We start from the raw sequence: 14,587 nt of genomic DNA, 5'->3' as shown, positions 1-14,587 counted from the left end.
TCTTGCTCTTGTGTTCTGTGGGCAGATCATTAACATATAGTATGGACAATAAAGGACCCAAAACTGACCCTTGGGGCACACCATACTTTACTACAACTGGACTGAAGCTGTACTTCTTAATAACATTGCCCACTTTATGTGTGACTTGTGTGACCTGATATCTGTCTTGTTGGTATGACTGTATGAGACTTTTGGCTATTCCTCTGATACCATAAGTTTCCAGTTTCTCCAGTAGCAGCTCATGAGACACTGTTTTGAATGCATATGATAGATCTAGGAACAAATATGCCACCCTTTCTTTTTCATCTAATTTCATAAGTATCGTATGTACTACATCACATATGGCAGATGATGTTGAATAGCTTTCCTAAAACCATGTTGGGTTTCTCGTAACACATTTTCTTTGACAAGAAAGTTTTCTTACCGTATTTAAATAATCTTTTCTAATACTTTGCTTAGGACTGGAATTAAGCTAATGGGTCGGTAGTTTTTGACTTTGTCGATACTACCTTTTTTGTGCAATGGCTCGACTATTGTATATTTTAATTCAGATGGAAACACACCTTTATTCAAACTTTCATTGAAGAGGTGGAACAGAACAGATATGAGTGAATGTTTGCATCATTTTAATCATGGTACAGAGCCGAGTGGAGGGTCTGAATCAGAGGTTGAGACGGTTCTGCGACCATGTGGGCTGCAGATTCCTCGACTTGCGCCATAGGGTGGTGGGGTTTCGGGTTCCGCTGGATAGGTCAGGAGTCCACTACACGCAACAAGCGGCTACACGGGTAGCAGGGGTTGTGTGGCGTGGGCTGGGCGGTTTTTTAGGTTAGATGGCCTCGGGCAAGTGCAGAAAGGGCAACAGCCTCAACGGGTGCGGGGCAAAGTCAGGACATGCGGGGACCAAGCAGCAATCGGTATTGTAATTGTAAACTGTCGAAGCTGCGTTGGTAAAGTACCGGAACTTCAAGCGCTGATAGAAAGCACCGAAGCTGAAATCGTTATAGGTACAGAAAGCTGGCTGAAGCCAGAGATAAATTCTGCCGAAATTTTTACAAAGGCACAGACGGTGTTTAGAAAGGATAGATTGCATGCAACCGGTGGCGGAGTGTTCGTCGCTGTTAGTAGTAGTTTATCCTGTAGTGAAGTAGAAGTGGATAGTTCCTGTGAATTATTATGGGTGGAGGTTACACTCAACAACCGAGCAAGGTTAATAATTGGCTCCTTTTACCGACCCCCCGACTCAGCAGCATTAGTGGCAGAACAACTGAGAGAAAATTTGGAATACATTTCACATAAATTTTCTCAGCATGTTATGGTCTTAGGTGGAGATTTCAATTTACCAGATATAGACTGGGACACTCAGATGTTTAGGACGGGTGGTAGGGACAGAGCATCGAGTGACATTATACTGAGTGCACTATCCGAAAATTACCTCGAGCAATTAAACAGAGAACCGACTCGTGGAGATAACATCTTGGACCTACTGATAACAAACAGACCCGAACTTTTCGACTCTGTAAGTGCAGAACAGGGAATCAGTGATCATAAGGCCGTTGCAGCATCCCTGAATATGGAAGTTAATAGGAATATAAAAAAAGGGAGGAAGGTTTATCTGTTTAGCAAGAGTAATAGAAGGCAGATTTCAGACTACCTAACAGATCAAAACGAAAATTTCTGTTCCGACACTGACAATGTTGAGTGTTTATGGAAAAAGTTCAAGGCAACCGTTAAATGCGTTTTAGACAGGTACGTGCCGAGCAAAACTGTGAGGGACGGGAAAAACCCACCGTGGTACAACAACAAAGTTAGGAAACTACTGCGAAAGCAAAGAGAGCTTCACTCCAAGTTTAAACGCAGCCAAAACCTCTCAGACAAACAGAAGCTAAACGATGTCAAAGTTAGCGTAAGGAGGGCTATGCGTGAAGCGTTCAGTGAATTCGAAAGTAAAATACTAGGTACCGACTTGACAGAAAATCCTAGGAAGTTCTGGTCTTACGTTAAATCAGTAAGTGGCTCGAAACATCATGTCCAGACACTCTGGGATGATGATGGCATTGAAACAGAGGATGACAAGCGTAAAGCTGAAATACTAAACACCTTTTTCCAAAGCTGTTTCACAGAGGAAGACCGCACTGCAGTTCCTTCTCTAAATCCTCGCACCAACGAAAAAATGGCTGACATTGAAATAAGTGTCCAAGGAATAGAAAAGCAACTGGAATCACTCAACAGAGGAAAGTCCACTGGACCTGACGGGATACCAATTCGATTCTACACAGAGTACGCGAAAGAACTTGCCCCCCTTCTAACAGCCGTGTACCGCAAGTCTCTAGAGGAACAGAAGGTTCCAAATGATTGGAAAAGAGCACAGGTAGTCCCAGTCTTCAAGAAGGGTCGTCGAGCAGATGCGCAAAACTATAGACCTATCTCTCTGACGTCGATCTGTTGTAGAATTTTAGAACATGTCTTTTGCTCGAGTATAATGTCGTTTTTGGAAACTCAGAATCTACTATGTAGGAATCAACATGGATTCCGGAAACAGCGATCGTGTGAAACCCAACTCGCATTATTTGTTCATGAAACCCAGAAAATATTAGATACAGGCTCCCAGGTAGATGCCATTTTCCTTGACTTCCGGAAGGCGTTCGATACAGTTCCGCACTGTCGTCTGATAAACAAAGTAAGAGCCTACGGAATATCAGACCAACTGTGTGGCTGGATTGAAGAGTTTTTAGCAAACAGAACACAGCATGTTGTTCTCAATGGAGAGACATCTACAGACGTTAAAGTAACCTCTGGCGTGCCACAGGGGAGTGTTATGGGACCATTGCTTTTCACAATATATATAAATGACCTAGTAGATAGTGTCGGAAGTTCCATGCGGCTTTTCGCGGATGATGCTGTAGTATACAGAGAAGTTGCAGCATTAGAAAATTGTAGCGAAATGCAGGAAGATCTGCAGCGGATAGGCACTTGGTGCAGGGAGTGGCAACTGACCCTTAACATAGACAAATGTAATGTATTGCGAATACATAGAAAGAAGGATCCTTTATTGTATGATTATATGATAGCGGAACAAACACTGGTAGCAGTTACTTCTGTAAAATATCTGGGAGTATGCGTGCGGAACGATTTGAAGTGGAATGATCATATAAAATTAATTGTTGGTAAGGCGGGTACCAAGTTGAGATTCATTGGGAGAGTCCTTAGAAAATGTAGTCCATCAACAAAGGAGGTGGCTTACAAAACACTCGTTCGACCTATACTCGAGTATTGCTCATCAGTGTGGGATCCGTACCAGATCGGGTTGACGGAGGAGATAGAGAAGATCCAAAGAAGAGCGGCGCGTTTCGTCACAGGGTTATTTGGTAACCGTGATAGCGTTACGGAGATGTTTAACAAACTCAAGTGGCAGACTCTGCAAGAGAGGCGCTCTGCATCGCGGTGTAGCTTGCTGTGCAGGTTTCGAGAGGGTGCGTTTCTGGATGAGGTATCGAATATATTGCTTCCCCCTACTTATACCTCCCGAGGATATCACGAATGTAAAATTAGAGAGATTAGAGCGCGCACAGAGGCTTTCAGACAGTCGTTCTTCCCGCGAACCATACGCGACTGGAACAGGAAAGGGAGATAATGACAGTGGCACGTAAAGTGCCCTCCGCCACACACCGTTGGGTGGCTTGCGGAGTATAAATGTAGATGTAGAATATAATAGAAGAGATTCCATCCCATCCCATAGAAAATTTGTATTGCATTTTATTTATAATTCCCTCTACTTCAGTTGTATCTGTTTCATACATAAACACTGATTTTTGTACCTGGTAAGGAGTTCTGTAGTCATCAGTGTCAGAGGTCACACACATGTTACCTGAATTTATAAAGTGAGTAATACAAACATTGCTGGTCATATATGGATGTGAAGTATTTACATTATCAGTCGTTAGTTGGATACTGGTGATACTAGGCTTTGGTGTTCTGCTGATTCTCTCATTTACACAGTTCCATACTAATGTGCATATGTTATTTGAGATAGCAATTTTTTGCTGTATAATTTCCTTTGTGTATACATTCAGTGCTTGTTTTTAGTCTTTTCTACATGTTTGATAGTTGTCTTTAGTTGATGTGTCTGGGAACTCTTTACATATTTTCCAAGTAATAAACATTTTCTCCTTCAGCTGTTTTACTTCTGAAAGAAGTCTTACACAGTTTTGAGTATATTTATTTTTGAAAGTAACTGGACATCTTACATTTAAATGGGCAAAGTTAGTGTTATAAAAGTTATTCCATTTGTTTGCAACATTTTCTGCACAATATATGTCATTCCATATCTGAGAGTCCAGTGCAGACTCCAACTTCTGTAAACATTTTTCATTTGTACATCTTATTTCCATCGTCTCATATGTACTTTGTGAATCGTAATGTGACTGGTTTGAAGAACATTCCGGACAGTTCAAGCGAATGATTTAGCCACCCAATCGCCTGACATAAGACCCATCGAACATTTATGGGACATAATTGAGAGGCAATTTCTTGCTCAGAACTCTGGTAGTGCTTTCATAGCTATGGATGGATATACAGGCAGTGTGGCTCAGTATTTCGAGGTGACTTCCAATGACTTGTTGATCCATGCCATGTCGAATTGCTGCACTACAATGGGCAAAAGGATGTCCAATACGCCAATAGGAGGTATCCCATGATGTATCACCTCAGTGTATATTCTTCCAGGCCAGGCAACAACACTAAACATGAACAAGACTAATGCATTTTGGTGGCTGTTCTGTCTGCCCCAAAGAATTGCAACTTTAATCATTTACATACCCAATGATAGTGTGTCCACATTCAAAGCTACACTGACACCCAAACATGTCTTCTGAGTGCTTCATTTTTTTGTCAGATGTTGTATTTGTGTAAGAAGCAACTACTAGGTTTGAGCAATGTATTTTATTTAGATGCAGGTCATATCAGTCTTCTCTTGCATAATATGCAATATAATTGTGACAGTATTAACTAAATTTGTACATGATTCTCTTTTGCAGGCTGAAACTATTCTTGGAGCAGTTTGGTATTCCTACTTGTGTTTTAAATTCAGAACTTCCAGCAAATGTTAGATGTCATTCTGTCAATCAGTATAATAATGGGGTTTATGATGTAATTATAGCATCTGATGAAAAAGCTCTGGAAGAACCTCATGAACTGAAAGAACCAAAGAAGAAAAGGTAATTTGTATTGTCTCTACTTTCTTCTGGAAATAAATAAATTCAGTCTTCATTTCTCTTGAGGAGAATTATTGCTAACAGGAAAATCTTAGTATAGTATACTTTCAGTTGATCACCAATTAATTATAGTAAGATATTGACTTTCCCAGTATAGTATACCTTCAGTTGATCACCAATTAATTATAGTAAGATATTGACTTTCCTAAACAATGTTCCAAGTTTCAAAATATGAGACAGATTTGTCAAGTCTAGCATAATATGTTCATTAAGCTGTTGTGAACTGTGATGTGATGATTTCAAATTTATTTTTTCTGCTTGTAACATGTAATTTTGCATGCATGGGGAATGTCAACAAAGTACAGTTATACCATTATTTTTACACACAAATAATTTTTTCAGTATTGTAGAATTATTTAATTCATATTGTATGACAATAATTCACTCCATAGTGAACAGTTGGTGTTAGATGCAGTTAAATACTACGCTTTTAGCTAGGAAAGGATTTTTGCTCACAGCAATGCTCATGTTAGTTGCTACTTTTAAAAGTAGCTCCAGAGGTAGGAAGATAGTGGAACAGGAGGAGAAGATTGCTGCCCTTCAGGTGGAACTAGATAAAGCGAAACTAGATCTGGAAAGGTTAAGGGGGGGGGGGGGGGAGGGAAAAGAGGGGTGGGAAGTTACAACAGGTTATAGAAGAAATAGGAATAGGACGTTTTCAGACAGTGTGGTTGTGAATGTGGAAAACAGGTTTGATCTGTTGTCACAGTTGGAAACTGATGAGCCACAAATAGATGTAGGAGTAGACAGGACACAACAAACTTTCAAATAGTGTTTGAATAATAAGTCAGAAAAAGCTGCGAAGAAGAAGAAAGTTTTTTTGTTAGGTAGTTCACATGATAGAGGTGTAGGCCAACTGTTGCAGGATGTACTAGGGTCAGATTACCAGGTCACAATCTTTTTTAAACCTAGTGCAAGTCTGGATCAGGTGATAGAGGAGGTAGGTTCACTTTGTAAAGACTCCACAAAGGAAGACACCGTGGTAATAGTGGGTGGGGTGGGCAACAGCATAGATAGGAACCGAAATTATTCAATTGAGAGTGACCTGGTAAAGATAGCTTCAGCAGCGAGACATACTGGTGTTGGGTTTGTGTCTGTTCTGAGTCGCCATGACCGGCCTCTTTTAAACTCTTCTGTTAGGAGAGTTAATTTAGAGGTGGAACGGCTGCTTGGATTGGGCATGGGGTCTCATATTGGTGTGGCTCCTGTTGACTTTATCAGCAGGTGGGACTATACTAGGCATGGCTTCAACTCAGCAGGAAAGGAAAGGGAAAACTGTCTGGGCTAATAGCAAATAACTTAAGGGGGGCGACTGTCACAAGTGGTAAAGACCCAATGGTTACAAGTGACAGATCAGCAGTTTTATAGGGGTAGGAAGGGCAGAAACAAAAGTTGTTCAGAGACAAGCTGAAAATGTCATCCACATTGATAAAACAGGCAGCCAGAAAGCAAATTTTACTGTACACAATTCATGCAGACAGCCTCCGATTGAAACTAAAGATACTCAAAAATTGGCAGATATCCTTCAGGGAAGTTTAACCTCTTCATAAAAAATCTGGAAGCTCTGCTGTCCCACCTCATAGCAAAAAAACAAGGAAATAGTGGTTACTGGAGATTTTAATGTGGATTTATCGAAAAGCTCTGTCAGCGAACAATTATTGCAGTCAATAACACTATCATTCAATTTAGTTCCTACTGTGAACTTTGCTACTAGGGTATGTAAATGCTCTGAGACTGCTACTGATAATGTCTTTAGACAAATCTAGGGAAAAAGGTCATATCACAAAACCAATAGTAAATGGGCTATCTGATCATGAGATGCAGCATTTTGTGTTAAATGTTGAAACTTGTCAGGATAAAAAATCTATTAAATCTGAGTACAGGAGGGTAATAAATAAGTAAAAAATTGAGAAATTCAGGAAATTGCTCAAAGACATGGACTAGATAGTTGTTTACATCTGACTCAAATGGAAAATACAAAGCATTCATTAACAAAGTTGCCTCCACTTTTGAGAATTGTTTCCCCTAAAGGTAACTCAACTCACCCACAAGCCAAAAAATAAACTGTGGATTACACAGGGAATAAAGATATCATATGGGACAAAAAGGGGACTCTACCTGCTATCTAGGAACAGCTCTGAGGTTAGAATTGTAATGCTGCAAAATATTGTAGCAAGTAATCCAGAAATCGAAGCAGCTTTATAATGAGAAAAAGATAATTACGTGAGGTAACAAAATAAAAACTGTATGGGATATTGTGAAGACAGAGACAGGTGGGGCCAAAAAGGAAGAGGAACAGATAGGTCTAAAAATAAATGAAACTTTGGTAACAAGTACAGTTAGTGTTGCAAACCTCTTAAACAAGTACTTCATTTCTCTTACTGACAGCTCGGAGTTATCAGGTTCAGTGAACAGCGCAATGGGGTATTCGAGACCAGTCTTTAAAAGTAACTCCAGTAAAATGGAAATGACACTCACATATCCCAAAGAAGTAGCATCCATCATAAAATCCTTAAAATCAAAGTATTCCAGTGGATACAATAACATATCGACAAAGTTAATCGAAGAGTGCTCGTGCGAGTTAAGTTCTATCTCAAGTTATTCGTGTAATTGATCTCTTATCAGCGAAATATTTCCAAACTGGCTAAAATATGCCGAAGTTGAACCTCTTTACGAGAAGGGGGATTAAGAGATACCGTCAAACTGTCGAACCAATTTCACTTTTGCTGGCTTTCTCAAAAATATTTGAAAAGGTTGTGTTTGAGCATCTCCTTGAGCGTCCGACTGCAAATGATATATTGTCCGAGTCACAGTTTGGATTTCTGAAGAGTTCTGATGTAGAGAAAGCTATTTACACTTACAGTGAGAATGTACTTAATTCATTAGATAATAAATTACAGGCTACTGGCATTTTCTGTGACCTGTCAAAAGCCTTTGACTGTGTGAATCACAGCATTGTCCTAAGTAAATTAGAGTATTATGGTGTCACCAGCAATGCTGCAAAATGGTTTGAGTCTTATTTATCTAACAGGAAACAATGTGTTGTTGCAAAATACCTGTGCAGTAAGCAGACAGTCTTCATTTATTACATGTGGTCTTCCTCAAGGTTTCATTTTGAGTCCATTGCTTTTTTTTTCGTGTATATTAATGACCTCTCATCTGTTACATTGCCAGATGCTAGGTTTGTTTTGTTTGCAGATGATACAAAAATTGCAATAAGTAACAAGTCAAGTACAGATTCAGAAATAGCTGCTAATCAAATTTTCACTGACATTAATAAGTAGTTTAAAGCTAATTCTTTGCCATTAAACTTCGAGAAGACCCACTATATGCAGTTCAGAAACTGTATTTTCCTTCCAACACGAGTATAATGTATGAAGACATGCAGATTGAAGAGGTTGACAGTGTTAAATTTCTGGGATTACGACTCGATAATAAATTCAGTTGGGAATGACGTACCACAGAATTGTTTAAGTGCCTAAACAAGTCTGTATTTGTAAATAGTCTTCACGGGTTTGAAGACTGTTTGCAACACACCTGCCAGGAAAGTTTGAAGAGTCACACGTCTGTATTTGCCGTGAGAATGATGTCAGATGTAGGAGATATAAATACAGGGTTATTACAAATGATTGAAGCGATTTCACAGCTCTACAATAACTTTATTATGTGAGATATTTTCACAATGCTTTGCACACACATACAAAAGCTCAAAAAGTTTTTTAGGCATTCACAAATGTTCGATATGTGCCCCTTTAGTGATTCAGCAGACATCGGGCCGACAATCGAGTTCCTCCCACACTCGGCGCAGCGTGTCCCCATCGATGAGTTCGAAAGCATCGTTGATGCGAGCTCGCAGTTCTGGCACGTTTCTTGGTAGAGGTGGTTTAAACACTGAATCTTTCACATAATCCCACAGAAAGATATCACATGGGGTTAAGTCGGGAGAGCGTGGAGGCCATGACATGAATTGCTGATCGTGATCTCCACCACGACCGATCCATCGGTTTTCCAATCTCCTGTTTAAGAAATGCCGAACATTGTGATGGAAGTGCAGTGGAGCACCACCCTGTTGAAAGATGAAGTCGGCGCTGTCGGTCTCCAGTTGTGGCATGAGCCAATTTTCCAGCATGTCCAGATACACGTGTCCTGTAACGTTTTTTTCGCAGAAGAAAAAGGGGCCGTAAACTTTAAACCGTGAGATTGCACAAAACACGTTAACTTTTGGTGAATTGCGAATTTGCTGCAGGAATGCATGAGGATTCTCTACCGCCCAGATTCACACATTGTGTCTATTCACTTCACCATTAAGAAAAAATGTTGCTTCATCACTGAAAACAAGTTTCGCACTGAACGCATCCTCTTCCACGAGCTGTTGCAACTGCGCCGAAAATTCAAAGCGTTTGACTTTGTCATCGGGTTTCAGGGCTTGTAGCAATTGTAAACGGTTAGGCTTCTGCTTTAGCCTTTTCTGTAAGTTTTTCCAAACCGTCGACTGTGGTACGTTTAGCTCCCTGCTTGCTTTATTCGTCGACTTCCGCGGGCTACGCGTGAAACTTGCCCACACGCGTTCAACCGTTTCTTCGCTCACTCCATGCCGACCCGTTGATTTCCCCTTACAGAGGCATCCAGAAGCTTTAAACTGCGCATACCATCGCCGAATGGAGTTAGAAGTTGGTGGATCTTTGTTGAACTTCGTCCTGAAGTGTCGTTGCACTGTTATGACTGACTGATGTGAGTGCATTTCAAGCACGACATACGCTTTCTCGGCTCCTGTCACCATTTTGTCTCACTGCGCTCTCGAGCGCTCTGGCAGCAGAAACCTGAAGTGCGGCTTCAGCCGAACAAAACTTTATGAGTTTTTCTACGTATCTGTAGTGTGGCGTGACCATATGTCAATGAATGGAGCTACAGTGAATTTATGAAATCGCTTCAATCATTTGTAATAGCCCTGTATAAAAAAACTTGCGTACATTGCTTACTTTCATTCTGTTATGTCATATGGGATCATATTCTGGGGCAACTCGTCAAACCGAGCAAAAGTTTTTAGGATGCAAAACGTGTGATAAGAATCATTTGTGGTGTAAATTCAAGAACATCTTATAGAAACCTGTTCGAGGAAATTTCTATTCTAACCACTGCTTCTCAGTATCTTTATTCCTTAATGAAATTTGTTGCAAGTAAGTACATCTCAATTTCCAACCAATAGCTCAGTACACAGTATCAATACTAGGAATAAGAAGAATCTACATAAATGCCTAAAATCACTTACCTTGGTCCAAAAAGGGGTCCAATATTCAGGAACACACATTTTTAATAAATTGCCAGCAACCATTAAAAACTTTTTCAGACAAAGTACAGTTTAAGCAGAGTTTGAAAGACTTTTTGATAGGCAACTCCTTCTACTCCATAGATGAATATCTTAACGGAGACTGTTAAGTCAGCTTAAGTAAAAATATCTCTTAGATTTCAGTTTTGACAACACTTGGTTACAACAGTCAAGATTAGGTATTTTGCTTGTGATAAATTTATTAATAGTGGATAACAGTGTCTCATTCTGACAGTGTATTAATTCTGTAAATATTAGCTATCCCAGTTTACTGCAAAGTATTAACTTATTTTCGAGTATCTCCTGACAGATGATCAGGGTAGTAAGTATATATATTCAAATGTTTTATGTTTTTTTGTTATACTTTCTGACATGTTCCACACCCATGAGAATCATCTCATTTTTTGGGTCTATGAAACGAAAACTTAATCTAATCTAATCTTTATGATCATTTGATGACACCTGATGATGACATATGAAGCTGAAAGCCCAACTCTTTCCCAGAGGACTGTTTTTACCGAGCGGGGTGGCGCAGTGGTTAGACACTGGACTCGCATTCGGGAGGACGACGGTTCAATCCCGCGTCCGGCCATCCTGATTTAGGTTTTCCGTGATTTCCCTAAATCACTCCAGGCAAATACCGGAATGGTTCCTCTGAAAGGGCACGGCCGACTTCCTTCCCAATCCTTCCCTAATCCGATGAGACCGATGACCGCGCTGTCTGGTCTCTTTCCCCAAACCAACCAACCAACCAACCAACCCAACTCTTTGCCCATCACCATCACATGTGGTACTGCCATACCTAGTGACCCAGCAAATGCGTGTAATCTGCAAGTACTTTAGGACTGACACTCGGGCAGGAGCATGTAGACGAAGTAGAGTTTGTATGTCGGGTACAGAACATTTGTGTACTCTTACATTTGATTCAAATTGCCCAAATTTGCAAACTATTCAACATACAGACAAAATGGTGCCATTGTGCATCATGTTTTGATTTTAGATCTATTTACAGCAAGAAATTTTTAATGTCATATATGGAAAGTTTACAAAAATTCATTACCTGATGGCATTAATGAATTTTTGTGATGCTGAAACTGTATCATTGAATTTAGTTGAACACATTGTTGTTGTGGTATTCAGTCTGAAGATTACTTTGATGCAACTCTCCATGTTGCTCTGTTCTGCACATTATGTGAAGAAAATCTTTAGAATATGTCATATTTTAATCTGCTCCAAACCAGAACATGTGTCAAAGCTCAGGGATCACCAACATAGTTTCAATATGAGATTCAGATTGTTAGGTTTATAGTTAACCTGTTATTACATTTTTTTATCTATGTTTCTATCTATTTCTAACATAACAGAAAAATTTACACCCATTCGTGTTTGTGAGAAAACTAATCTAGATTTGGAAGAAAGAAGAAAAGCAATACAAAATTTACTATCTCAGAACTGCAGTAGTTATATAGCAAACAGTAAGATAGATTTCTTTTCATTTGGACTCAGATGCTGATAACAGTCAGAAGTTATGAAAATATTAGTTTAAACAATGGTAGTCTGCCTGCAGCTACCAGAGACAGTGGTGATCTGTGTGTGTGTTACATTTGTGTGTGTGTGTGTGTGTGTGTGTGTGTGTGTGTGTGTGTGTGCGTGCTTTGTTATGCCTATCTGCGACTCAGCATCATGGCTGAATGTAGCAACTATCCTATGTTGCTGAAAATATTAGTTTGCTCTGCAAGAACTTAAACAGCACACTTCAAACATTCAGCTGGACCTACATCTACAACTACGTAGATACTCCAGAAGCCACTGTGCGGTGCATGGTGGAATGTACCCTATACCACTACTAGCCATTTCCTTCCCCATTCCACCCACAGATAGAATGAGGGGAAAACAACTGTCTGTATGCCTCCACATGAGCTCTAATTTGTTGTATCTTTGTGGTCCTTAGGCGCAATGTATGTTGGCGGCAATAGAATTGTTTGGCAACCAGCTTCAATTGCTGGTTCTCTAAATGTTCTCAATAGTGTTTCTTGAAAAAAACATTGCCTTCCCTCTAGGGATTCCCATTTGAGTTCCTTCACCTCAGGGATTCCCATTTGAGTTCCTTCACCTCAGGGATTCCCATTTGAGTTCCTTCACCTCAGGGATTCCCATTTGAGTTCCTTCACCTCAGGGATTCCCATTTCAGTTCCTGAAGCATCTCCATAACACCTACGTGTTATTCGAACCTACAGGTAACAAATCTAGCAGCCTGCCTATGAATTGCTTCTATACCTTCCTTGAATTTGACCTGGTATGGATTCCAAACTCTCAAGCAGTATTTAAGAATAGGTCACATCAGTGTCCTGTAATTCCATATGCTTGTACCTTCATTAAAAGCCTGTAACGGGGCACTGCATCAAATGCTTTCCAGGACTCTAGAAATATGGAATCTGCCTGTTGCCTTTCACCCATTGTTCGCAGTATATCATGTGAGAAAAGGGCAAACTGTGTTTCGCACAAGTGATGCTTTCTAAAACCATGCTGATTTGTGGATGTAAGCTTCTCAGTCCCTAGAAAGTTTATTATATTTGAAAAGAGAATATTTACAAGGATTCTGCATCAGACAGAAGTTAAGGATATTGGTCTGTAATTTTGTGGGTCCATTCAGTTACCGTTCTTACATAGTATACTCACCTGTGCTTTTTTCTTGTCCCTTTGTACTTGTGCTTGGTGAGAGATTCATGGTAAATGCTGGCTAGGTAAGGGGCCAATGCCTTAGAGTACTCTTTGTGAAATCGAATTGGGATTCCATCCAGACCTGCTGGTTTATTTGCTTTCAAATCTTTCAGTTGTTTGTCTGTGCCAGGCATGCTTATTACTATGTTGTCCATGTGGGAGTCTGTGTGATATTCAAATAATGGTACATGTGCTTGATTCTCCTGTGTGAATGATTTCTTGAATATGAAATTCAAAACTTCGGCTTTCATTTTGCTGCCACACCCGACTGGTCAACAAGGGACTAAATGGAAGCCATAGACCTACTTAGCAATATTATGTAAAACCAGAACTTTCTCAGGTTCTCTGCCAGATCTTTTGCAAAGGTGTGACAGTGGTAGTTGTCATATGCTTTGTGCATATATCTACTGTGGTGGGTCTTTTCTATCCTTTATCCACTTACTAGGCACATAAATCTCAGACCATGATTTCCAATCTGCTTAAACTTTGCCCACAATTCCACTATATTCATCTTACTGGAACTAAGTGATGTCAGTTCACTGTCTAAGTGGGATGCTAACAACTGCTTATCTGCACTGTCTAGCAGAAACCTTCTTGACTGACCTATTAACTTTTGTAAATGTAGTAGGTATAATGGTATGATGATTGCTAATCCCCATTTCTATGTTGACATTGTCGATAAGGTCTGGCCTATTTGTAGCTTCAAGGTCCAAGATATTCTCATTGTGTATAGGCAGTCGAGCTAGCTGCTCAAGACAGTTTTCAGAAAATTTGCTCTAAAGCATATCGTGTGACTGTCTGTCTCTGTCCCCACAATGAATCCATAAACATCTCGGTCTATAATTGGTAGGTTAAATTTTCTCTGAATGACTCTAGAACTGTCACAGTAGAATCTGGTGGCTGCTAAAAAATCCAACAATTAACTTGGTTTCACCTATATGCAGCCAGATAACTTCACTGTCACACTCAACTTCAACATCAATAGAGGCATTATTTTGTCAATAGCAATGAATCCATCCTGTTCCAGCCAATTCTTGGTCCAGAGAATTATTTGATTGTGAGAGACTTCCTGGAGAGCAGTAAATTCAGGAACTTTTATTACAAAGATTTTGACAGCTTACTGATAAAATTATGACAGTTGAAGTGTGTATATTCCAAAAGCCATTTGACTTTCCATGGTGTATAAAAACTGGCGAATGTTCATCCAAGTGCCTCAAACTACTGCCTAGCCTAAAAAACCCTCGTGTGCACTCAACATGTACTCTGC

The 14,587-nt window shown here is 40.0% G+C and overlaps 1 protein-coding gene across 2 annotated transcripts in view; it reads left to right on the top strand.

Annotated features, from left to right (window-relative positions):
* The window catches only part of LOC126094522 (probable ATP-dependent RNA helicase DDX56), a 128,619-nt gene that overhangs the window by 24,653 nt on the left and 89,379 nt on the right, over positions 1 to 14,587 (top strand). For both annotated transcript variants that reach the window (XM_049908951.1, XM_049908942.1), the window contains one exon: positions 5,037 to 5,216. In XM_049908951.1, the coding sequence (XP_049764908.1) occupies positions 5,037 to 5,216 (180 nt within the window). The remainder of the gene's footprint in view (positions 1 to 5,036; positions 5,217 to 14,587) is intronic.

Source organism: Schistocerca cancellata, chromosome 1 (assembly GCF_023864275.1).
Source record: "Schistocerca cancellata isolate TAMUIC-IGC-003103 chromosome 1, iqSchCanc2.1, whole genome shotgun sequence".
NCBI classification, from domain to species: Eukaryota; Metazoa; Arthropoda; class Insecta; order Orthoptera; family Acrididae; genus Schistocerca; species Schistocerca cancellata.
Note: the sequence above shows the minus strand (reverse complement) of the source record. Positions and strands in the feature narration are given on the sequence as shown.